At 43.0% G+C, this 21,552-nt stretch overlaps 2 protein-coding genes across 2 annotated transcripts in view; one reads left to right on the forward strand and one right to left on the reverse strand.

Annotated features, from left to right (window-relative positions):
* CHID1 (chitinase domain containing 1) overlaps window positions 1-21,552 on the reverse strand; it is a 670,857-nt gene that overhangs the window by 639,264 nt on the left and 10,041 nt on the right. The gene's annotated exons all lie outside the window — the stretch shown is intronic.
* On the forward strand, window positions 17,242-21,074 carry LOC143809631 (uncharacterized). Its single transcript, XM_077292683.1, has 2 exons — window positions 17,242-17,362; window positions 20,040-21,074. The coding sequence occupies exons 1-2, from the start codon at window positions 17,305-17,307 to the stop codon at window positions 20,801-20,803; spliced, it is 822 nt and encodes a 273-aa protein (XP_077148798.1). The 5' UTR covers window positions 17,242-17,304; the 3' UTR covers window positions 20,804-21,074.

The raw sequence follows: 21,552 nt of genomic DNA on the forward strand, positions 1-21,552 counted from the left end.
AGGGTGAGTATATGTTTATTTTTTATTTTAAGTCTGTATACTACGTGACTCTGTGCTGTATACTCCGTCACTGGGCAATATACTACGTGGCTGGGCAATATACTACGTGGCTGGGCAATATACTACGTGGCTGGCCAATATACTACGTGGCAGGTCAATATACTACGTGGCAGGTCAATATACTACGTGGCTGGGCAATATGCTACGTGGGCTGTGCAATATACTACATGGCTGTGTTATACACTATGTGGCTGTGCAATATACTACGTGGCTGTGTTATATACTACGTGGCTGTGTTATATACTACATGGCTGTGCTATACGCTACGTGGGCTGTGTTATATACTGCATGGGCTGTGTTATCCACTACGTGGCTGTGCTATATGCTACGTGGGCTGTGTTATATGCTATGTGGCTATGCTATATTTCTCTGCTGTATCTGTGCATCATGAATCGTGCTATGCGTTAAAGGGGGGACCCACTGAGACTCTTTCGCCCGGGGCCCTCTAAAACCTGGAGCCGGCCCTGTGCTTGCTACTTGATCGAATCGAGAAGGTCGAGGGAAAACTCGAACATTTTTACAGCAGACCCTCCCAGGAGGTCTGGTGGGTCAGGAATATCACTAAAATGGATGGCAACAGTGAAATAAAATGAGAACAGCATGAGGAAGATGCATGGACGCATCTCTGACTCCTAGGTTGCTGCTGAAAACAAAGTTGTCAGATTATTACGTCACTTTTTGAGTGACAATAAGACATCCATAACCAAAGATAAAATGGATTTTATAGGAAAAAATGTTAGGAAATATTCTTTCCTGTATAATGACTTGTATATAAGGCAAATTATAGAGGGGAAAAATAAATCTGCCTCCTCCACCCCTTACGCTATGTTCACATTTAGCGTTTTTGCTGTATTTTTGTACTTTCTCATTGCTTTCAATCTTGAAAAACAATTAACCAGTAAATGTGATTTTAACATTTTACTATCTTATCTGGGCATGTGGTGTGTGTGACATGGTCAAGACACAACCTTTTTAATTTATGAAGGAGGGACTCTGAAACTCACAAAGCATATGAGGACAATGCAAGAACTGCCAAAAATTGGGAGGAAGAGACACTCCGAATACACCCTGTACTAGACATAAAGGAGGGCTTCATACATATTCTGTTAAAATTGTTAGGTATTGGGACTCCTAGACTAATAAAGCCAGTGAGTTAAGTTCAAGAGCTTTCAAAAATTGGAAGGAGGTTCTCCAATAAAGCCTAGAAAACACGTAAAGGAGGGCCTCAGAAAACTTTTTTTTCCCATTATTAAGGAGTGGGACTCCTAGACTGGTAAAGCTGATTCACTAAGTGTGAGTCCTAGGAAAAAATTAAAAGAAGACACATAGAGGATGTCCTCAGAATAAATTTGTTAACAATTTTAAAAAGAGTGGGACTACTACACTTGTCAAGGATTTACCGTGACAGAGAGGGGCCAGAAGACTGTGATGTCTTATTTCACATACTCCTGCACTGGTTAGAAGTGCTTCATCATCATATTAAACAGTGCAGGTATCTGCTAGCAGTGCAGGTGTTAATCTGCTCTGTTGAAAGGTCCTGGAAGCTTTCCTGCTTTGATGATCTCAGCTGTTCATTGTGGGCCACTCTCTTCTATTTATACTCGCCTCTAGCAGGCAGGGATTTCCAGTGTTAGTTTAATACTGCCTGGTTCTGGAGTTGGTGGTGTTTGTTCTTAGGAGGCATTTGGAGTGTTGTTCTAAAGACTGCTGCTTGGTGATTTGTCTGTGTGTATATCCTCATCCTTTCCTATTTAGTATTTCCTCCTTTTACTTCTCAGTGTTCCATGCTACTGTTTGTGAGGGCATAATATTTGTAAGAGTGGTATTCTAATTTATCCATGTACGTCTTCCCCTGTTAGTCTGGTTTGTGTATTCATATAAACTTGTACTCCCCACTTCCCTAGATGGGGGTAGGGACAGATAAGGGCTGATTTAGGAGCTCAGTAAGGCATGTTGCCCCGAGAGTTCACCATCAGATTGAATTCAGAGAGCAGGGATAGCTAGAGTGCCCCTAGCATTTGGGATAGAGAAGGAGACTCTGGACCCAGGATCTTTGGCAAATATGAGTGACACTAATGAACAGCCTAGCATAAATTTAAAGGAAGGATTGCAATACACCCTGGAAGACATGTAGGATGGCCACAGAATGAATTTTGTTAGAATTTTAGAAAGATTGTACAAAGACAGAATTTCTCAATGAATTCATAGAACGAAGCGATTGTCTTCTGGATTGTGGAAGAGATTTATTTGACCAGAAGGAACACTCATTTCCATCAGACGATGCTGACATGAGACAGCATTAAATAGAACAAGATGGGAAAAAGCAAGAATTTGTCTTGAATCATACTAAAGCTGTTGGTGTGTGTGTGTTGAGTGCAGACTATGCGGAAAATGAAGATCTTACTGAAGCGCCCGCTAGAGCCTTAGGGTACTCGTAACCGAGGCCGGTTCTTAAAGGGATGTGTCACGGTGGCAGTGACCCAGTCCATGGCCCTGGGCGTCCAATATAAGGGGACACAGTATATGGAAGTAAAGTCTATGGTAGTAGAGTTCGTGACGCCACCTGTGGTATTCTGTCAGGGGTGACCGATGCTGCTTAAAGGGGTCACCTGGGGAATCATGATACAGCAGCAGGGATGGTATGGCTTCCCACAGGTGAAGCTGAATCCCCAGGGCTCCCAGTGTAATAGGCAGAGAAGGTGTGGTGCCAGAAAAAAATCAGAGGACACAAGGTTGCAGTCTCTTTACCTTTTACTGGTGTAAGGCAGCCACAGTCCAAGGTACTGATCATAGGTGATTGTAAGGTCCGGCCAGCTTGGAAGCGATTCAGAAATCCCCCCAGCCAGGTGGGGTTGGAAGCCTTCCTCTCTGCGCTGTGTTGTAGTCCCTTGCTGCCTTAGGCTTCACACAAGGTCCTCACTGTCTCTTTCCCCCTTTTGGTAGGACACTACCCGCATGCCAGGCAACTCTAGCCTTTTTACAGGTGTTTCTTATGACTCCGGGCTCTATGTGCTGCTGTGCCTTCGGGTGTTAATGGTGGGCAGGCGACCTGCAATCTCCGGTCCGCCGGTTTCTGCTGTGGAGCATACAGTTACCCCCACAACCTCGGTCTTCCGACCACCGGTTTCTTGCTCTTCAGCATGGAGGGAGCCCAGTTGCAGCTCCCTTCCAGCTCCTTTCTTCTCCTGTGCTTTTCCTCCCCTATCAGTCTCCTACAGACTGCTCTGTGTGTCTCCTTCCAGGAGCTGCAGAACCACTTGTCTGCACGGCCCCCCGCTTTTCTCTCACTGACTCCTCTCACAGACTCTCTCAGACAGACTCGCTAACTCCTCCCCCAGGCCAGAATAAATAGGGAAGTTCCCCTGAATCAGGGTCTCGAGAATCCACTTCTGACCTGGAGTCAGAGCAGTGTTGCATGTACCGATTACCTGTTAAAGGGATACTTCCTCGCTTCCAAACATGGCATCACCCTCCCCGACAGGAAGGCAATACCACTGTAACAACAGCTTACCTGGGGTGTTACACTACCACTATTGCTGTATTAAAAATTGAAGAAACACCCCAAAACCATGATCATATGGAGAAAGCCACATTCACTGCACCTAATGCAAGGGGTAGCAAACATTTAAATGAGGGATTGTAATACACCCTGGAAGACTCATAGAAAATGGCCTCAGAATAAAAATTTTTAAAAAGTGGGACTCCTACACTGGTAAAGCCTATGCATTAAATGCAAGGGCTGCCAAAAATTAGGAGGGACTGCAATATTCCCTGGAAAACAAATTATAGAAGGGCCTATAGTCACCACAGAACCCCCCCCTCCAGGATGATGATTACTACTGCCCCCCACACAGTATGATGTCCACCACAACCCCCACACAGTATGATGATTCCCCAACAGCATGATGATTTCCACAGTCCCATATACAGTATTATCTTTCCCCTGGTCCCACACATGGTATGATGATTCCCCCAGCCCTCCATATAGTATAGAAGTCCCGCCACAGCCCACCACACAGTATGATGATTCTGACAAACAGTGTGTTGGTATCCGATAACCCCAATATAATATGAAGGCCCACCTCCACAGTATGATGATCCCTCACAGCCAGGGCCGGCATCGCTGCATGGCGCACCTAGGCAAATGCAGGGGCCCTAAGTATGCAGTGGTCCCTCTCGCCGTTGGGGACACCGGTACGCTATGGGGCCCATGAGTAGGGGAAGCAAGGTACCAGCGGGCGTTGGCACCGGGGCCACCCTCCGTGCTTTAAATACTTACTTCTCGTTCCCCGCTGGTCACAGGCCCGTTCTCTTCCGCGTCTCCTGACTCTATGACATCTTAGGTCCTGGGGACCTGTGGTCAGCGGGGAATGACAAGAGGTAAAGTATTTAATTATTTATTGAGGTATGGAGCATTATATGGAGCTCATTCTCTATGGAACATTATATAGGGCCCATTCTCTATGGAGCATTATATGGGGTGCTTTCTCTATGGAGCATTATATGGGGCCCATTCTCTACGGCAGAGGTGTAAAACTGCATTCCTCGAGGGCCGCCAACAGGTCATGTTTTCAGGATTTCCTTAGCATTCCACAAGGTGCTGGAATCATTCTGTGCAGGTGATTAAATTATCACCTGTGCAATACAAGGAAATCCTGAAAACATGACCTATTGGCGGCCCTCGAGAAATGCAGTTTGACACCTCTGCTCTACGGAGAATTATATGGGGCCCATTCTCTATGGAGTATTTTTTTTATGAGGTGGTTTCTCAATGGAGCATTATATGAGGTCCATTATTCTGAATTGAGCATTATATGGGGTCGATTATTCTGTATGGAGTTATACAGCTCTGGCAAAAATGAAGAGACCACTGCAAAATTTTCAGTTTCTCAGATTTTTTTTGTTTATTTTTTTTGAGTAAAATGTACATTGTTGTTTTATTCTCTAAAGTACTGACAACATGTCTCCGAAATTTAAAGCTAAAAGTTTGTATTTATTTGCAGCAAATGAGAAATTGACAAAATAATAAAAAAGAAACAGTGCTTTCAGACCTCAAATAATGCAAAGAAAACAAGTTCTTATTCATGTAGAAAGAACAATACTCATGTTTTTGCAGCGCCCCAGAGTCCTGGTCGCTGCAGTAATTTCATTCTTCCACCAGGGGGAGTGATATTACGTCTGAAGGTAATAAAGGAGTTCATCTTTCCAGGTATCACAAACCATACACCACACTTCACACTCCAATCCACCAGGGAGAGCTACGCTCCTATCTATTAGGGCACTCCTCACAGAAGGGTAAAACTGGTGGTTTGGATAGGAAGTTAGTCAGACGCTGCCTGGGTTTGACCCAGTGAGCACCTGTCAGGCAGACAGGGGGAAAGAAGGAACATCCGAGCTGCAGACAGAGGGTCCCTGTCAGGGGTGGGATCCTGACAGAGGCCTAGCGGGACACGGAGCTGCGCCTGCCCCACTTGCGGCAGCATCCTAAGGGTACTGTCACACTCTGCAACTTTCCAACGATCACGACCAGCGATACGACCTGGCCGTGATCGTTGGAAAGTCGTTGTGTGGTCGCTGGGGAGCTGTCACACAGACCGCTCTCCAGCGACCAACGATGCCGAAGGCCCCGGGTAACCAGGGTAAACATCGGGTTACTAAGCGCAGGGCCACGCTTAGTAACCCGATGTTTACCCTGGTTACCATCGTAAAAGTAAAAAACAAACAAACCGTACATACTCACATTCCGGTGTCCGTCAGGTCCCTTGCAGTCTGCTTCCCGCTCTGACTGAGTGCTGCCGTAAAGTGAAAGCAGATCACAGCGGTGACGTCACCGCTGTGCTCTGCTCTTACATTCCGGCCGGCAGTTTGTCCTATCCATATCATCTGGGGGACAGAGAGGAAGACATCTAGAACATCTACGAAAGTTGTGAGGACCTTACAGAGTTGCTCAGCAGGGAGGTACTACAATACACAGGCACTAGTAGGAAGGCTACTGATTTCCACCTGGATAAGAGGACTCTAGATTCGCCTTCGGACCGGCCGCACTCTGCCTACCCTGTGGTCTGCACCCTGGACTGTGGATACTGAAGCCTTCAGTAAAGGTAAAGAGACTGCAACCTTGTGTCCTCGTTATTCACTGCGCCTTGCATCATCCACCATCACCGCCTACACTTCTGGGAAGCCCTGGGGATACACTTCCCCTGTGGGAAGGTATACCATCTAGCTGCCATAACATCACCCCAGCGGACCCCTTACAGCAGCGTCGGTCACCCTGACCGAATACCACAGGTGGCGTCACGAACTTCCCCTTTAAAGACCTTTCCCAAAAACCATATATAAACTCTTCTACTGGACACCCCTGAGGGCCACGGGCCGGGTCAGCCACCGTGACATCCCCTGAACCGCAGGACCCGGTGCCGAGTACCCCATTGCCCTACTCTGGGGGCGATACATTTTAACTCGGGAAGAGTTCAGAAATCAATATTTGGTGGAATAACCATGATTTTGAATCACAGCTTTCATGCTTTCCACCAGTCTTTCTCTCTGCTTTTGGGTGACCTTATGCCACTCGTGGCACAAAAATGTAAGCATTTCTTCTTTGTTTGATGGCTTGTGACTATCCATCTTCCTCTTGATTATATTCCAGAGGTTTTCAATGGGGTTCAGGTCTGGAGATTGGGCTGGCCATGACAGGGTCTTGATGTGGTGCTCCTTCATCCACATATTGATTAACCTAGCTGTGTGGCATGGGACATTGTCCTGCTGGAAAAACCAGTCCTCAGAGTGGGGGAACATCGCCTGAGAAGGAAGCAAGTATTTTTCAAGGATAACCTTGTGTGCAGCTTGATTCATATGTCCTTCGTAAAGATTTATATGCCCTATTCCAGCCTTGCTGAAGCACCCACAGATCATCACCGATTCTCCACCACATTTCACAGTGGGTGCAAGACACTGTGGCTTGTACACCTCTCCAGATCTCCGTCTAACCATTAGATGACCGGGTGTTGGGCAAAGTTGAAAATTAGACTCATCAGAGAAGATTACCTTACTCCAGTCCTCTTTGCTCCAATCCTTATGGTCTTTGGCAAACTTCAGCCTGGCTCTCATTTGCTTCTCATTAATGAAAGGCTTTTTTCTAGCTTTACAGGACTTGAAGCCTGCCTCCAGGAGCCTGTTACGAACTGTTCTTGCCATGCATATCACCCCAGTTGCCATTTGCCAATCCTTTTGCAGGTTACTTGATGTCATCCTGCGGATGCTTAGTGACATTCGAATAAGAAGAGGGCATTCTGGGCAGTGGAGAGTCGCTTTCGCCCTCTGCCAGTCTGTAGCTTCGATGTCCCCAATGTCTGCTGCTTGACCTTGTTGTAATGGACTGCCATCTTCAAAACTTTAAGGATGGAGGCAACATGACACTCACTGTATCCCTCTGCTAGTAAAGCCAGAATTGAGCCCTTCTTTTCCTCACTAAGACTTTTCTTTTCAACTCCTTTGACATGGTTAAAAGTTATTTTTTCATTCCTATTACTTTTGGGATATTCCTAGCACTTGTTTGGCCATCCAGCTTGACCTATTGCAAGAGGATTGTGAAGATCACAGCAGGGTTTTTTTATTCTTTCCCTCATTAAATAAGATTTGGATCAGGTGATCACCTAATCAGAAGCACATTAAGTAGGATGAGGTGTACTCTGGTTAGAATTCAACTGACACTGGAATGGCTGTCTGACATGTAGAAATGGTGATTTTTATAAAACTGTGCAGTGGTCTCTTAATTTTTGCCAGAGCTGTATATGGAGAAAATTCTGTATGAAGCATTATATACCGCAGGTCAGTATACGCTGAGCAAAAAAAGCTCAGTGGGAATCAAAACCTCACCAAAATCCCACCTTGGGAACTTAACATAACTGTACCTTTAATCTAGAAGGAAGAGAAGGAAGAAGAAGTATATGGCTTGTTTAATACGGTTTTAATCAACTTCTGACTTTGGCCTAATAAACTTCAGAAAAATTTGAAGTATTTAAAAATAATGGCTTTTGAAATCACTTCTACATCTTTCTTAGGCTGGTTTCACACTAGCGTTTCTCTGCGCAGTGTAGGCCTGCGCATAGAACCGCATGCGTCTTGCGTACCTATAGTTAACATTGTGTATGTAAAGACATGCGTTGTATGCGGATGCGTCGGTTTGATGTGCCCACCGAACGCAACATGGGCACGTCAAAACGACACAGGGACGCATCCACATACAACGCATGTCCCTGCGTAGACAGTGTTAAAAATAGGTACGCAAGACGCATGCGAATCTTAAGGAAAGAAGTACGCAGGCCTACGCTGTGAACCGCAACGCTAGTGTGAAACCGGCCTTAGTTCTACTACGTGGACTCTCTTTTATCAATATAACTATTGTATCTAGTCAAAATTTTTGCAGGGTATTACTTCTCACATCACCAGTATGTATAGAAGAAAAATTCCAAAATTTCACATTTATTTTATGCAAAAACTCACATATCCAAATCCAAGGCTCAATAGATTCAGATTGGGTGAAGTGATAATCTTTGTTCTCTAAATGTTATCTAAATCAGAGTCTCCTACTAATCAATGGTAAATTTGCATTACGATGAAGACACAATATACTGGAGCCACATTTGTTGTTCTACCGGTAATTCCCTGCTGACGTCTGCAAAGAAGCTTAAAGGATCCCTCACTTTACACACTTAGCATCTTTTATCTATTGCTAAAAGGCGTCATAGAATTCAAGCTTTTTTCAGTGTTTTTTAAAAATGTTTTCAAAGTTTCTTGGTGGTGCTTTTATTTTGTTGCATTTGTAAAATGCACTTTATTCTGGTCTTTTTTAAAGGGAACCTGAATCAGATAGTGGCGATATGATATATACATGACATGGATTATAACTAATATATATGTGTCATGTAATATGTGCAAAAGGGAAAACAATCTAGCTACCAATCCAGGTAATATTAAATGTATCCTTTATTGTAGAAGATTAAAAATTATATATAAGTAACGCAACACAACAAAAATCTTAGCATGTGGGTGGATTTGGAGAATCATCATGATTAGTGATGATCGAGCATGAACACTAAAACGCTTGTGTGCTCGTTACTCGAATCGAGTAGGTCAGATGCTCGGACAGGTTCAACTCGAGTTATAGGAATAATAGTAAGTCAATTGGAAACTTGAGCATTTTTCCGGCAGACCCTCCCAGGAGGTCTGGGGGGAGGCAGGAAAATTGCTGAAATAGATAGAAACTGTAGCGCCGATGTCCCTGCACGCTTTCTCCCTGCCCAGGCAGGGATGCCAACTTAACGCCACGACCCCGTCCTGCTCTTCCTCCTGTTGCTGCTGCCCGGGCCTGCACACGGCTCACAGATCCCTAGGCACTGTGCTTAGGGTGCACGTGTGCTCCCACCCTCTTAGAGGAACAGCGCATGCCATCATAAAGTAACGCCAGCCAATGACTGGGAGACATTTATTAGTTAACGCACCTGCACCTTTTGGGAGGTGCCTGAGCAATGTGTATACTTTGCTTGTTGCATGCTTGCTAGTTCTCAGGTCCCCTGTTCTAGTTTGTCTTCCAGTACTCGCCTGTACCTGCCTGTATACCAGCCTGCACCTTCTGTGCTCACATGTATACCAGCAATACCAGCCAGCATCTGCCATGCTCACCTGTATACCAGACATACCAGCCTGCATCTTCCATGCTCACCTGTATTCCATTACACCAATATAATTCCTCATTGTATGCAGGGATCCCCTCAAAATTCTAATGGCAAACTACTACAGTACAAAGAAGGAGCAATGATCCAATATTTATATAAATGATGATAATCAAATTTTATTCCATGAAACTACATTTCAACGCACAATTGTACAATATATGGATTACATAACTATGGGACATAGTACAAAGATCCATTGGTCGCACATACACACAACTCCCTCTATAGAAAGGACATAGATATTGATTGCATACCATGGAGGTAAATGAAGTGTATTTATGAGTAGATAATTAATTAAACTCCTCACTCCACAGTGCCTAAATTAGTTCAAATAACAAATTTGTCCTATATTAACAGTCTTTTAAAGGTACAGCAGGCTAAATGTGCAAAGGCCCATTTGTAATAATAGCCATCCAGACTGATTGCACTAATCTTGGACCTATAGTCAATATATAGTAAAATGCTAGCAAATATGCCCATCAGAAACTGTACCTGTCGACATGACAAGAGAAGTGTGCGTGCACCAAAAACCTCGACGTGCGTTTCACCGCCTCATGCAGCTTCATCGGGAGGTAGAGTAGCACTGAGCTCAGTCTCATTATATAGCATTGTACTAATTGCATTAATGGCCACATGTGTAATGGCGCATTTCCCCCATGTTGCGACTTCACAGAGAGTGCGGCGCTCAGTGCGCCCGGCATCCGGTCACGTGACCAGGTCATATGACCCAACCCGTCACCAGGACAATAGGCTACAACTATAGAGCGCCGTCTCACCACAACGCCACAGCGCATGCGTGAGTATGCGCTCACATTGCCCGGTATCTAAACTTAATTATACGTAGACATGATTTGAAACCTCGCAATATTATAACGGCATCGGATAAAACCCATATATTGATTAACCATGGTACTTGCTAACTAGCATTTACGTCACATTAACAACATTTGTCACGATATAAGACACTTATACTATACAATATTGATAATCAGCCCAATCTGATCGATATATATATAATGCATATCGACAATAGATAGACATCACGTACAATTAATACCATAAGCAGCATTTATACCATAAACATAATTAATACACCTTAAATATTTTGCTTTATTGCTGTATTGTTAACATTGTTACCTATGATTGTTGTTTGAAACTGTTAAACTGTAAAGCGCTGCGGAATATGTTGGCGCTATATAAATAAAGATTATTATTATTATTATTATTATTATTAAATATCATTTGTGCAGCTAAGAACATAATATAATAAACTATAAGCTCCATTACTAGTAGAAGGTGCTAGTTCAAAATTTGGAGGGGATTGATGCCGCGTTCTCGTGGTCCAGATATATACATGATTTTCTGTTTATTTGGCAAGGTTCAGAAACTTCATTGAATTATTTTCTTAATAGACTCAATGTCAATTCTTACAATATTCACTTGCCGTGGCAATATAATAAGGAACAGGTGGATTTTCTGGATATCTGTGTGAAGAAGGACCTGGGAGGATATCTTTCCACCGATGTCTTCCGTAAGGTAACTGCAACTAACACTCTCCTACATGTTACTTCAGCCAATTATCCGCAGGTTTTTAAGTCCATAACTAATAGTCAGTTCTTACGAATGAAACGCATTTGTTCGGATGATATCAGATTTGAAAATCAAACAAAAATCTTGACTGCGAATTTAAAACATAGGGGATATAACCACAAAGTCATTAGTGCTTTCCAGGTCCTTTCTCTCTCTTCTGATCAGGAAGAGGAGCCTCAGAGCATCAATGAAACCTCCAAGATGCTTACTGTCACTCCACTGGACTTGTTGCAGGTCCCAGCTGGAATAACCTACATCTCCGAAACGGACAAGAAGCTGGTGCTTCACTAAGGACATTCATCCAAATTGGCTGGTCATACCAGACAGAAAAAAAAGCTCTTTTCATTTCACTGCAATATTGGTGGTCATCACTGCTCAAGGACATTGCAGATTTTGTCTTGGCCTGTTCCTCCTGTGCCAGAATAAGACTCCAAAATAGCTTCCCAACGGCCGGTTACTTCCCTTGCCCATACCTTCTGCTCCTTGGATCGGAGTTGTGGATCGCTCTCTAAGATAGCCCATTTTACTCTGCTGTCCAGCCTCCCACCTGCTCCTGTGCTTGCCGAGAAGTCCATTGAACATATTTTGTGCCTCCATAGGTTACCTCTCCATATTGTATCTGATAAAGGCGTACAGTTTACATCTCACTTCTGGAAGGCGACCTGCAAACTACTGAATGTCACCTTGGACTTCTCTTCAGCCTACCATCCGCAGTTCAATGGCCAGGTAGAGAGGGTAAACCTGTGGCACTTTGTCAATGCTCACCACAGAGATTGGGCCAAACTCCTGCCTTGGGCCGAATTCTCATACAACCACCATGTGAGTGAATCCTCAGCAAAATTCCTGTTTGTCGTGGTGTAAGGCCAACACCCCAATATTCCATTTCCTATGTTTGCTACCACCGACATTCCTGATGCTGAATCTCTTCTAAAGGGCTTTTCTAAGATCTGGGAGGACACCAAGACCTCTTTAATGAAATTGGAAATGGATGCAATGACAAACGGACAAGAGACGTGTGGACCCGCCTCTTTCGCCCTGAGGATAAGGTTATCTTTCATCGAAATACAGTACAGACCAAAAGTTTGTAAACACCTCATTTAAAGATTTTTCTGTATTTTCATGACTATGAAAATTGTACATTCACACTGAAGGCATCAGAACTATGAATTAACACATGTGGAATTATATACTTAACAAAAAAGTGTGAAATAACTGAAATTATGTCTTATATTCTAGGTTCTGCAAAGTAGCCACCTTTTGCTTTGATGACTGCTTTGCACACTCTTGGCATTCTCTTGATGAGCTTCAAGAGGTAGTCAATGGGAATGGTTTACACTGGTGAATAATGGTTTAATAAGTGGGATTTCTTGCCTTATAAATGGGGTTGGGACCATCAGTTGTGTGATGCAGAAGTCTGGTGGATACACAGCTGATAGTCCTACTGAATAGACTGTTAGAATTTGTATTATGGCAAGAAAAAAGCAGCTAAGTAAAGAAAAATGAGTGGCCATCTTTACTTTAAGAAATGAAGGTCAGTCAGTCCGAAAAATTGGGAAAACTTTGAAAGTGTTCCCAAGTGCAGTGGCAAAAACCATCAAGCGCTACAAAGAAACTGGCTCACATGAGGACCTCCCCAGGAAAGGAAGACCAAGAGTCACCTCTGTTTCTGAGGATAAGTTTATCCGAGTCACCAGCCTCAGAAATCGCAGGTTAACAGCAGCTCAGATTAGAGACCAGGTCAATGCCACACAGAGTTCTAGCAGCAGACACATCTCTACAACAACTGTTAAGAGGAGACTTTGTGCAGCAGGCCTTCATGGTAAAATAGCTGCTAGCAAACCACTGCTAAGGACAGGCAACAAGCAGAAGGGATAAAGAACACAAGGAATGGACATTAGACCAGTGGAAATTTGTGCTTTGGTCTGATGAGTCAAAATTTGAGATCTTTGGTTCCAACCACCGTGTCTTTGTGCGACGCAGAAAAGGTGAACGGATGAACTCTACATGCCTGGTTCCCACCGTGAAGCATGGAGAAGGAGGTGTGATGGCGTGGGGGTGCTTTGCTGGTGACACTGTTGGGGATTTATTCAAAATTGAAGGCATACTGAACTAGCATGGCTACCACAGCATCTTGCAGTGGCATGCTATTCCATCCGGTTTGCGTTTAGTTGGACCATCATTTTCAACAGGTCAATAACCCCAAACACACCTTCAGGCTGTGTACGGGCTATTTGACCAAGAAGGAGAGGGATGGGGTGGTACGCCAGATGACCTGGCCTCCACAATCACCAGACCTGAACCTAATCGAAATGGTTTGGGGTGAGAGCTGGACCGCAGAGTGAAGGCAAAAGGGCCAACAAGTTCTCTGGGAACTCCTTCAAGATTGTTGGAAGACCATTCCCGGTGACTACCTCTTGAAGCTCATCAAGAGAATGCCAAGAGTGTGCAAAGTAGTCATCAAAGCAAAAGGTGGCTACTTTGAAGAACCTAGAATATAAGACAATTTCAGTTGTTTCACACATTTTTGTAAAGTATATAATTCCACATGTGTTAATTCATAGTTTTGATGCCTTCAGTGTGAATGTACAATTTTCATAGTCATGAAAATACAGAAAAATCTTTAAATGAGAAGGTGTGTCCAAACTTTTTGTCTGTACTGTATGTCTGTCTCAAGCTAACCATGTACAACTTAGGTCCTTGCTTCATTGGTCCATTTGAGGTTCTCAAACAGATTAATGCCTTAGCTTATAAACTCCCGGTCTCTCTATGAATCCTCAATTCATTTCATATGTCTCTCCTTAAGCCTGTTGTCTTCAGTCCCTTCTTCAAGGACCCAGATATCACTACTGCTCCAGTCAGCACTGAAGATGTTTTCGAGGTAGAGAAAATTATAGCCACTAAGGGTACTGTCACACAGTACCATTTTGATCGCTACGACGGCACGATCCGTGACGTCGCAGCGATCGTATGATTATCGCTCCAGCGTCGTAGACTGCGGTCACACGTTGCAATCACGGCGCTGGAGCGATGCCTCCCCGGTAACCAGGGTAAACATCGGGTAACTAAGCGCAGGGCCGCGCTTAGTAACCCGATGTTTACCGTGGTTACCAGCGTAAACGTAAAAAAAAAAAACAGTACATACTTACATTCCGGTGTCTGTCCCCGGCGTTCTCCTTCTCTCCACTGTGTAAGCGCCATAGCCGGCAAGCACAGCGGTGACGTCAGACGTCACCGCTGTGCTCGCTTTCCGGCTGGCAGACGCTCACAGTGGAGAGAAGCTGAGACGCTGGAGGACAGACACCGGAATGTGAGTATGTACTGTTTGTTTTTTTACATTTACGCTTGTAACCACGGTAAACATCGGGTTACTAAGCGCGGCCCTGCGCTTAGTTACCCGATGTTTACCCTGGTTACAAGCGAACACATCGCTGGATCGCTGTCACACACAACGATCCAGCGATGTCAGCGGGTGATCAAGCGACGAAAGAAAGTTCCACACGATCTGCTACGACGTACGATTCTCAGCAGGATCCCTGATCGCTGCTGCGTGTCAGACACTGCGATATCGTAACGATATCGCTAGAACGTCACGAATCGTACCGTCGTAGCGATCAAAATGGTACTGTGTGACAGTACCCTAAGAGGAAAAAATATTTTTCTTGTTGATTGTAAGGGGTTCGGTCCTGAGAGCACATTAACGACATCCATGAGCCTCGCCTCCTGGAGTGATTTTTGCGGGCTTGAAGAAGAGTGGTTGTAAATGGGGATATTGTAGCTCCGGAGTCCCTGTACTCATCCTCCCTCCCTGGACATGGACATACTCCCCACCGTGGCCCCCATCCCGCTCAACCTTCTTCGTCTGCTGCCCAGGGTTTGTGCACGGCTTACAGATCCCCTGGCACTGTGCTTAGGGTGTGCACTCCCACCCTCTTAAAGGGACAGCACACACCATCCTAAAGTGTCCACAGCAAATGGCTAGGAGACACTTATTATTCAAGGCAGCTCCACCTGTTGGAAACTGCCTGAGCAATGTGTATACTCTGCTTGTTGCATGCTTGCTAGTTCTGAGGTCCCCTGTTCTAGTTTGTCTTCCAATACCTGCCTGTGCCAGGCTGTATACCAGCCATGCAGCCTGCACCTGCCGTGCTCATCTGTATACCAGCTGTACCAGCCTGCACCTGTCACGCTCATCTGTGAAGCCGAACCAGACTGCACCTGTCGTTAACACCTGTATACCAGCCATACCAGCCTGTACCTGCCTGTATACCAGCTGTTCCCATGAGAACCTGCATTTCCTGTGTTCCTAACATGTCTGACTGTACCAGCTGTACTTTCCTTCTGGACCATTCCTGCCCCCTGTTCCTTGGGAGTCAACTGCCTTGCATCTGTGGTCTGTCCTAGTGTAGCCACTTGTGTCCATTTGGAGCCAAGTCTTACCCCATCATTAGAATAATAAAACCTGGCGCTCAACTTATAATGAAGTTCTTTTGTAGTTTTTAATGTTAGTATAAAGCTGATAAGCGGTGGATACCGCGTCGCTGCAGAACACGCGGACACTCCATTTCTTCTGGCTATTCAAAGACTCTGGTTATACCGGCCTGAAATCTATTTCTCCACAGTGACACCCACTGATATAGACTTGTGACACAACCAATTTACTCTTCTACTGCTACTACATTTTTATGTCCTACTGAGCAGCACATAACTGAAGAAGGCCATCTTGGGTTGAAATGTTTTTGTTGTATCTCGCGGCTTATACTACATAAAAAACTACAAAAGAACTTCATTATAAGTTGCGTGCCATGTTTTATTATCCTGTTGGTACACGGTGTGGGAACCTACCTTGGCACCTATTCTGGTAGTGCTTATGGTATCTATTATTTACCCCATCATTAGGCGCTCTAGTGAAGAGTCAGGTGTTTACCTAGCTACACCTCTCCAGGCTATCCTTGGACAATGACACAGTGGTTCCACCACTCATGTTACAGAAAAACTGCTTAAATGGAATGGAAATAGTATGAAGACGCCTGGGTGCATCTCTGGCTCCCAGGTCGCTGCTGGGAACAATGTTGCTGAAAAGTACTGTTGTTTTAATGCTACAGGAGCAGTATACAAGAACTCCTATAGCAATATTAGTAAACCTTGACTATATTGCTGCTATAAACTACGTTCTCCCTCCTATAACAACTCTACCTGAACTGCTTCCTGAACACACTGACCCCTTGATGCAATGTGGCCGGCCAATCACAATAATGCCAGTAGCCAACATGACTACAGCATTACCACGCAATGCGTGCATGCCCATTAGTTGTCTAACAGGCGCCAAACTTGCTGGGCAGGGATGCGAGCACCCGTTATACTCGATTGAGTAGACCTTATACATAAGGGAGTGTAGTTAAAGGATTGTATTTTGTAGTGTATGGTGATTTATGAATGAGGCATTAGATTCAGGATTGGTCAATAATTTATATGAACGCCATTAGTTTGTACAGATCTGTAACACTGTAATATGCACGAGCCCTGGTGCCTTTAAGCCTAATAAATAAGTGTTACAGTTGTAACATTATACAGATCATTACATTGCTGGTGCTACACAATAAGTCACCGTAAATTCAGAACAAAATATAAGAAATGTAAAAAACTACAAAAGACACCAACAATAAAAGTAATATAAATTACTGCGTAAATAACATAACCTATGACGATGTGTAATATGAAGAGTAAATCCCAGCTCTGCTGTTACTATGTAACCATTATTGTCATTTGCATTAGAATGTGATAAGATTGTTTGTACAAGAAGGCAGAGCTATTACCAATCACTGACTCCCTCCCCCAAATGTAGTGTCACCATCCTATATAAAGAGGCCTCCTCCATCTGCTCCTCACTTCTTACCTGTAGTCATACAGCAGCAGGACCACAATGCAGGCCACTTACCTTCTCCTCCTCTGCTGCGTGACCCGCATATTGTCCGCTCCTGGTAAGTCCAGCTCCATTATGTGTATCTATCCTCTTGTCTTACAGTTTCTTAGTCTATGTAATATTTGTGTCATAGTATTATATGCTCTAGTGGTGTAATCCTGTAAGAATATAAGTCCAACATCAATGTCTTCAATTAATTCCACTAATAACTGTACAGTTTTCTATGGGGAATATCTGTAGTACAAACACCAGGGGTAGACCTTGCTTTGGGCACAGCTTTGGCGGCATTATGTAAATTAACAGAAGAATAAATGCCAAATGTATAATTGTCAGCAAAAATGGAACTAGGCAAATAAAAATGTTCTTTATGTGTGAAAGCATTCTACGACACACCAAGAAGTTAGATATTTCTGTTAACATGTCTTAGTAGAGGAACAGGGAGTCTGCAATTGTCCTCTCTCAGATATTTTTTATTTTGCAACTTTTATTTTCCAATTATTCTATTGTTATAATGTTGAGATTATTCACAGAGGTCTATAGTAATAGTATATATTATGCATATGGTATAGTATATAAAATTGTATATATGTAATTTCAAAAAAGTATATACAATACCGTATGTATGTACTTACTGACATTGCACTGGGGCCCAGGTACATCAAATTAATATATACAAATAGCTAGAAAGATAACAAATATATACTGTATATCCAGGCACATTACAAATATATATACCCAGGCAGATAACAAATATATATATATATATATATATATATATATATATATATATATATATATATATATATATATAAAAACAACCAGCACTCCTAATGTGAACACGTGCACGCTGCAAACTGCATAATATAGATAAAAAAGAACACAGCAGCACATGTACATGAATCTAGGCCATGTGAAAACACAGACAAATATCCAATATGAATCCCATTGACCCTGCAGGTGGCGGTAATCAACTCTATCTGCCCATAAAGTGTAGGTTTAGCCCTAGAGTGACATGTTTGTCCATAGTTGTAGGCTGGTGGCCCAAGAGTGGCATGAACGGTAGAGTAGGACCCATCAGAAGGAGATCACCTTGCCGTGGTTGATGGGCACACATGAATTGGCCAATTTATGCTCTAAGAATCTTCAATTCATCTATTACTGTAAGGGTAGGTGCACACGTCAGGATTTCTTGCAGAAATTTCCTGAAGAAAACCGGAAATTTTCTGCAAGAAATCCGCATTTTTTTTTTTGCGTTTTTTTCGTGGTTTTTTTAGCATTTTGCAAGCTAAATTAGCTTGCAGAATGCTAAAGTTTTCCAAGCGATCTGTAGCATCGCTTGGAAAACTGACTGACAGGTTGGTCACACTTGTCAAACATAGTGTTTGACAAGTGTGACCAACTTTTTACTATAGATGCAGCCTATGCAACATCAATAGTAAAAGATAGAATGTTTAAAAATAATAAAAAAAATAAAAAAATGGTTATACTCACCTGCAGACAGCCGATCTCCTCAGCGGCGTCCGTTCCTATAGATGGTGTGCGGAGGACCTTCGATGACGTCGCGGTCACGTGAGCGGTCACATGAGCGGTCACGCGACCAATCACAAGACCGCGACGTCATCGCAGGTCCTTCACAGAAACCAGCTATAGGAACGGAAGCGGCGGCATGCACCGGAGAGGCGGGAAGACTGCGGGGGCCATCGAAGGTGAGAATGTGACTATTTTTTATTTTAATTCTTTTTTTTTTTTTACCAATTATATGGTGCCCAGTCCGTGGAGGAGAGTCTCCTCTCCTCCACCCTGGGTACCAACCGCACATAATCTGCTTACTTCCCGCATGGTGTGCACAGCCCCGTGCGGGAAGTAAGCAGATCAATGCATTCCTAGGTGTGCGGAATCCCCGCAATTCCGCAAATTTAATGAACATGTTGCTTTTTTTTCCGCGATGCGATTTTTTCGTGGAAAAAAATGCAACATTTGCACAAAAAATGCGGAATACCCTGAAAATAATGGGAGGCTTATGTTAGCGGGTTTTTTTTGAGTTTTTATCACGTTTTTATAGCGAAAAAATGCGGAAAAAAACGCGAAAAATACTGAACGTGTGCACATGGCCTAAGTTTTATGAAAAAAAATGTTTTAAAAAAATTTGTGAAAAAATATTTTTGAGAAGTATGATTCATATTGGATATTTGTCTGTGTTCTCACATGGCCTAGATTCATGTACATGTGCTGCTGTGTTCTTTTATATATATATATATATATATATATATATATATATAACATGATGCGAGGAAGGTGTCAGAGAATTGTACCCTAAAAGTGTTCTGGTCCAAATACTGTCTAAAGATGGGTAAGCAAACAATACCAAGCCTAAATACCTAAGTATATCAGTGAATGTATACTAGCTATAAGATAACATAAAGAACAGAATGGCTGGCTTCTTGTATATCTATCATCATACCACATAAATCAAAGTGATAAATGTGCTGCAATTAGTGACATTTTCTCATAGTAGTAAATTAATGCACTCTATCCAATAACTTTAGTACATTTCCCCCATTGATCTGTTTTCATAATCTAATTCTTCCCTCATGAATAAGTCCCAGAATATTGTGTTCCTTAATGCACAGAGGTGCCTTTAGGTACTAATCTGTCTGTTATTTTTGTAGTCTTTTTTACCTGCTGTTTAGTAATGAATTATTAAATTGATGGCTGCTAACTACTGATCTTTTTAGTTTTTGAAGGATCTGGATTAGGATCTGGCCAGGAAATTAGCACAATAATCGGTCAAGATGAAGGATCTGGCATTGTCATCACTCCAGAAGAAGGATCTGGAGCAATAATCGGTCAAGATGAAGGCTCTGGCATTGTCATCACTCCAGAAGAAGGATCTGGTGCAATAATCGGCCAAGATGAAGGATCTGGCATTGTAATCACTCCAGAAGAAGGATCTGGTGCAATAATTGGTCAAGATGAAGGCTCTGGCATTGTCATCACTCCAGAAGAAGGATCTGGTGCAATAATAGGCCAAGATGAAGGATCTGGCATTGTAATCACTCCAGAAGAAGGATCTGGCGCTATAATTGGTCAAGATGAAGGATCTGGCATTGTCATCACTCCAGAAGAAGGATCTGGTGCTATAATTGGTCAAGATGAAGGATCTGGCATTGTCATCACTCCAGAAGAAGGATCTGGCGCAATAATAGGCCAAGATGAGGGATCTGGAATTGTCATCACCCCAGAAGAAGGATCTGGCGCAATAATAGGCCAAGATGAGGGATCTGGAATTGTCATCACTCCAGAAGAAGGATCTGGTGCAATAATTGGTCAAGATGAAGGATCTGGCATTGTCATCACTCCAGAAGGATCTGGTGCAATAATCGGCCAAGATGAGGGATCTGGCATCATCATCATTCCAGAAGGATCTGGAGCAATAATTGGTCAAGATGAAGGTTCTGGCTTTGTAATCCCTCCAGTAGAAGGATCTGGCACACAATAATCGGTCAAGATGAAGGAACTGGCATAGTCATCACTCCAGAACAAGGAACAGGCATTGTTTTTTTCTCTAAAAAATAAAATGGTTTATAATATATAATTAAGGGATCGAGAAGCCAGATGACTGTTGGACATTAAGGACATTCCCCCTCTCACGTTTGTTCATAAGATTTCTGCTTTGATGTGTTTTTTATTTATTATTAATTCTACATTACCTAAATAAGGCTACATAATCCAATCAGCACTGGATTTATGCATTTATCATGTGCCCTTTATCTAGTCCACAGTTGAATGAGAATTATAGTATGTTGTATTCTTTAATAAAAAAAAATATTTACTATATACTGCATTTTCTTTATCTTAATTTTATTATTACAATGTGAAATTTAATAAATACAATACATATGTAGGTGCAAAACTTTCGTGATACTGCACTAAAGGTGTAATACTGTTGAGGGAGAATCTAAATTGATCCTTCACGGTTAACTCAGTGATTTCCAAATTAATCTACAGGGTGTTGCCGGCAACTGAAAATTACCAGACGGTCAGTGTGCCTCTGTATGGGGGATCGAGCAGATCTCTGGCCCCCATTTTTATTGTGTATGAGTTTTCATAGTCATAGAAATTATACTTCAACCAATCAGCATAAGAACACGCTCACAGTTCTTAACCTATAAGAATACAGGAAAAACTTAACCCATGAGAATACAGGAAAAATGGAAACTACAGATATGGTCATGTCTTTTTGGCATA

Source organism: Ranitomeya variabilis, chromosome 2 (genome assembly GCF_051348905.1).
Source record: "Ranitomeya variabilis isolate aRanVar5 chromosome 2, aRanVar5.hap1, whole genome shotgun sequence".
Taxonomy (NCBI): Eukaryota; Metazoa; Chordata; class Amphibia; order Anura; family Dendrobatidae; genus Ranitomeya; species Ranitomeya variabilis.